The sequence below is a fragment of the Anneissia japonica genome, unplaced genomic scaffold (genome assembly GCF_011630105.1).
Source record: "Anneissia japonica isolate Jap-2015-1 unplaced genomic scaffold, ASM1163010v1 scaffold1128_len1000024_cov185, whole genome shotgun sequence".
Lineage (NCBI taxonomy): Eukaryota > Metazoa > Echinodermata > Crinoidea > Comatulida > Comatulidae > Anneissia > Anneissia japonica.
Window position 1 is genome coordinate 646,254 of NW_022705247.1, and position 3,412 is coordinate 649,665.

At 37.9% G+C, this 3,412-nt stretch overlaps 1 protein-coding gene across 1 annotated transcript in view; it reads right to left on the bottom strand.

The window, feature by feature from the left end:
• LOC117105459 (acyl-coenzyme A amino acid N-acyltransferase 1-like) overlaps positions 1-3,412 on the bottom strand; it is a 10,222-nt gene extending 6,810 nt beyond the window's left edge. Inside the window, exons 1-4 of the mRNA XM_033246608.1 lie at positions 3,042-3,412; positions 2,002-2,265; positions 720-889; positions 6-111 (exon numbers count right to left, since the gene is read on the bottom strand). Coding sequence (XP_033102499.1) covers positions 6-111; positions 720-889; positions 2,002-2,265; positions 3,042-3,252 — 751 coding nt within the window. The 5' untranslated portion in view covers positions 3,253-3,412. The remainder of the gene's footprint in view (positions 1-5; positions 112-719; positions 890-2,001; positions 2,266-3,041) is intronic.

Consider the following 3,412-nt stretch of genomic DNA (forward strand, 5'->3'; position numbering starts at 1 on the left):
CCCACATATAGTAGATAGTTTAAGTACAATTTGTGCTCCAACGGAAACACCGATGAGACCAATACCATCCTTGTGTATGTATGGTTGCTCAAGGAGCCAATCAACAGCTTCCTAGATGTAAACATAGATATAATTGGTTATAATAAAACTTTCTCAGAGGCAGAAATGTGGTGTACAGAATACTTCACCCCAACTGAAATTTGCACCATAATACAACTTAGACAAAAACACTTGGTTCAAAATCCAACATAGCCTGGACTAAGATTTGGTACGAGTTGGTTTTATGTTAGGGCAAATTGGTCAAATTAGGGGTATAATTATTATTTTATACATCACCTCAAAGTATAAATAATTTCCTACAATAAGAACACCAACTCTGCAAGGGTGAGTTTTCTGGCAGGTGTGGGTAATTTCTTACAAGGGGTAGAGAATTATGCCCAGGAATGGATTTGAACCGGGGACGGTTATGTAAAAATCAAAATAGTTCAGTGCATAGGTAGCTACCACCATTTAGTTGATGAACTAAAGCTACTCTCATTTATGAATGCATACACACATACATTAATATTCCTACATGGCTGATTTTTGGTTTTACAGAAACCAAAAATAAAATATATAGAAATACCAGACAGAATAATGATATAAACATCAAAAATTGAAAAAAACACAACCACAACGATCTTAACATATATTTTACTTAATGCTGTAATACCACTTACCACAAAGTAATCCATAGTAACTGAAGCTAGGGATGCTGTTAAATCTTTATATCCAAAATATGGTAAGGCTAATGATGCAAAGCCATGTGATGCGAGAAGAGAGGAACGGAATGTCGTCAGGCCACCAACACCACCAAACAAGTCAATCACTCCTGGAAATGGTCTGAGTCCTAGAGGGCAAAAAAAACCCCAAAAACAAAAGTTTTAGGCTTCATTAACTTTGCCAGCTATAATTGGTATTTATATTTTGTGATGTCATATGTTAAGCATAGCCATGACCAGAGGCTGAGATTCAAGAATAGGGCTAGAAAAAGTGCGCGACCACGCAACTGCCGGTAGGAGGCCGTGACCTTTAACCCGGAGGCATTTTAGAAATTTTTTTACACATCACAATTTAATGCATAATTAAATTTATTATATTTGCTTGCTCCAAACCACTAAATGTACTAGTTACTCTTTCGCTATAATAGTTTAAAGATAACATTTGGTCCTTGAGGCATTTGATCAACACAATTTGCATGGTCGGTGGCACAAAAATATTTTTTCCAGGCCTATTTAAAGGGGAGGGGCACTAAAGTAAATATCCCAAATATAAAAAGATTTGGTTGTGTAAGACCTAGTTGGTCAATTCACAGAAGCTGAAAGACAGGTGAAGCTGAAAAACATATTTTTTGTGGCTCACTCTAAAAGTTTGTTTGATATTTGCTGTTAATAATAATATAAAAAAAACCTAAAAATTCATAAATTTCATGTAAAGTTAGTTGTGGTTGAATTTTAGCTTAAATTACACTACCTAGATATATATCAACAATCATATCATTTAAAACTTCCAAGGATGAAATAGCTTCCTGGGGGCTTCACACTCACCCAGTAATCTGACAATATATATTCTTGGTATCTTTATTGCTCAAAAATTAAAAATACAATAGCAAACATTGGCTGAATTGAAGTATTCTTATTACAGTTTAAAAATTTGAAAATGACATTGCACAAGACCAATAAGAAATACAAAATACAAAAATCTCAACAATCACGGTATAAAAGATTAAATATTAAAATTGCACAAGACCAAATTGAATTAATATTATATACAATTAAAAATTAAATTCAACAATTGCAAAAAAAAAGAACCATTACACAAAAACCACAACCATTAAAAACAGACAATACCTTACCGAAAAACAGTAAATACAACATAAAAAAAACATACAAATTTGACCAAAAAAAAGGGCAGAACTGAGCAGAAAAATGCTGATAAAGAGATCAAAAAGGTATTACCAACCTTTAGGTTTGAACACGATTCCTCGGATTTTACCACTCTTTACAGGTATTGTCTCTACATCTTTGCTAATGTACCATCGTTCTACATTAGTCTTTGCTAGTACTTTTGGTGATGATTTGTAAATTTCATTGACAGTGAGAAACCCATTGTAGACAGTCAACTCATTGACTAAAGGTGTAGAGACATCTTTCTTTAGGAGTCGAGAACCACGCTTTTCTTTTGGTGATGGAAGCATACTGGTAAACAATCCCATACCTTGAACACCTGGGAATTAAAAGACGTAATGTCCCACTGTTTTAAGACGTAATGTCCCACTTTCTAGTTTCCATTTTTTTTTTACTTTTGTGATTTGGTGTTATAAAAAATTTATTTTTAAAATTCAGAGCCTCCAGAAGAGATATTGGGGTCTAGGCCTTAACAGGGAACACCGCAACCCTCCCCCTCAGACCTAATGAATTATGCTGGGCATATGCCTGTTTTGAAGCAGTGGCGGTACTAGCGGTGGCATGGGGGCTTAAGCCACCCCCCTCCACCGGCTCAGCTTGTCAGGCAGCGGACCAAAACAAAATTTTTAAATATGAGGCCCTACACCAAGCCAAAACATGATATTCACAGTTGTAGATTGCCATTTCCGGCCATCCAGAGGTCCCCATTTAAAAAAAAAAAAAAACCATTCCTAAACCCTCCCGCTCCGCAGGCACACTAGCTTAATCCCCTGTCGGAGAGTTCCCCCCCCCCACCCAGAAAATGTGGATGTCCTAGGCCAGGCTATATAATCGCCACTGTATTATTGGAGAGTACAATATTCGGTTTTGCCATAGGGCCTTGATAGAGGACTATGCGGAGGAGGACCTTAAGTAGTGCAAAATCCCAAACCACCATCTGGAGTGGTCCTCAATTTCACTCCCCACCCCCGGGAAACAAATTGGGAGAAAACTAGGCCCTAGAGTAGTAGTGGCCTAGTAAGTGGGCCTATTACAAAGGTCTAATGAGAAATAACTGCCTAAAAAAGTGTTTGTTAGCAATAAACGGTCACGAACCTGAGTATGTTCCGCCGAGCGACGGATGCTCGTTGAGGGAAAGATGTCCGGCGCATCCCGTCTGAAAGTGGGCACATGAATCGTATGTTTTGCCGCAGTTTCTCACTGAGGCTCGCACGGTAATCGAGGAGTTCGCGGGTAGGCCTACAACTCTTACAGATATTTTCTCATCAACTAAAGCAGACTGAGGAAAAGCAGTGATCGTTACCATATCTGTAATGGCAAAAATACATCAACTTCTGGTGAACCGGTAAATAACGCATATAGCCGGCTATATCATCACCTCATGGCATGGGCTCGCAAGCTACGCTGATAGATACTGTTGTTTGTGTTGTTAACATCCGCTTCTCATCATCACGTGAGGATCCAAT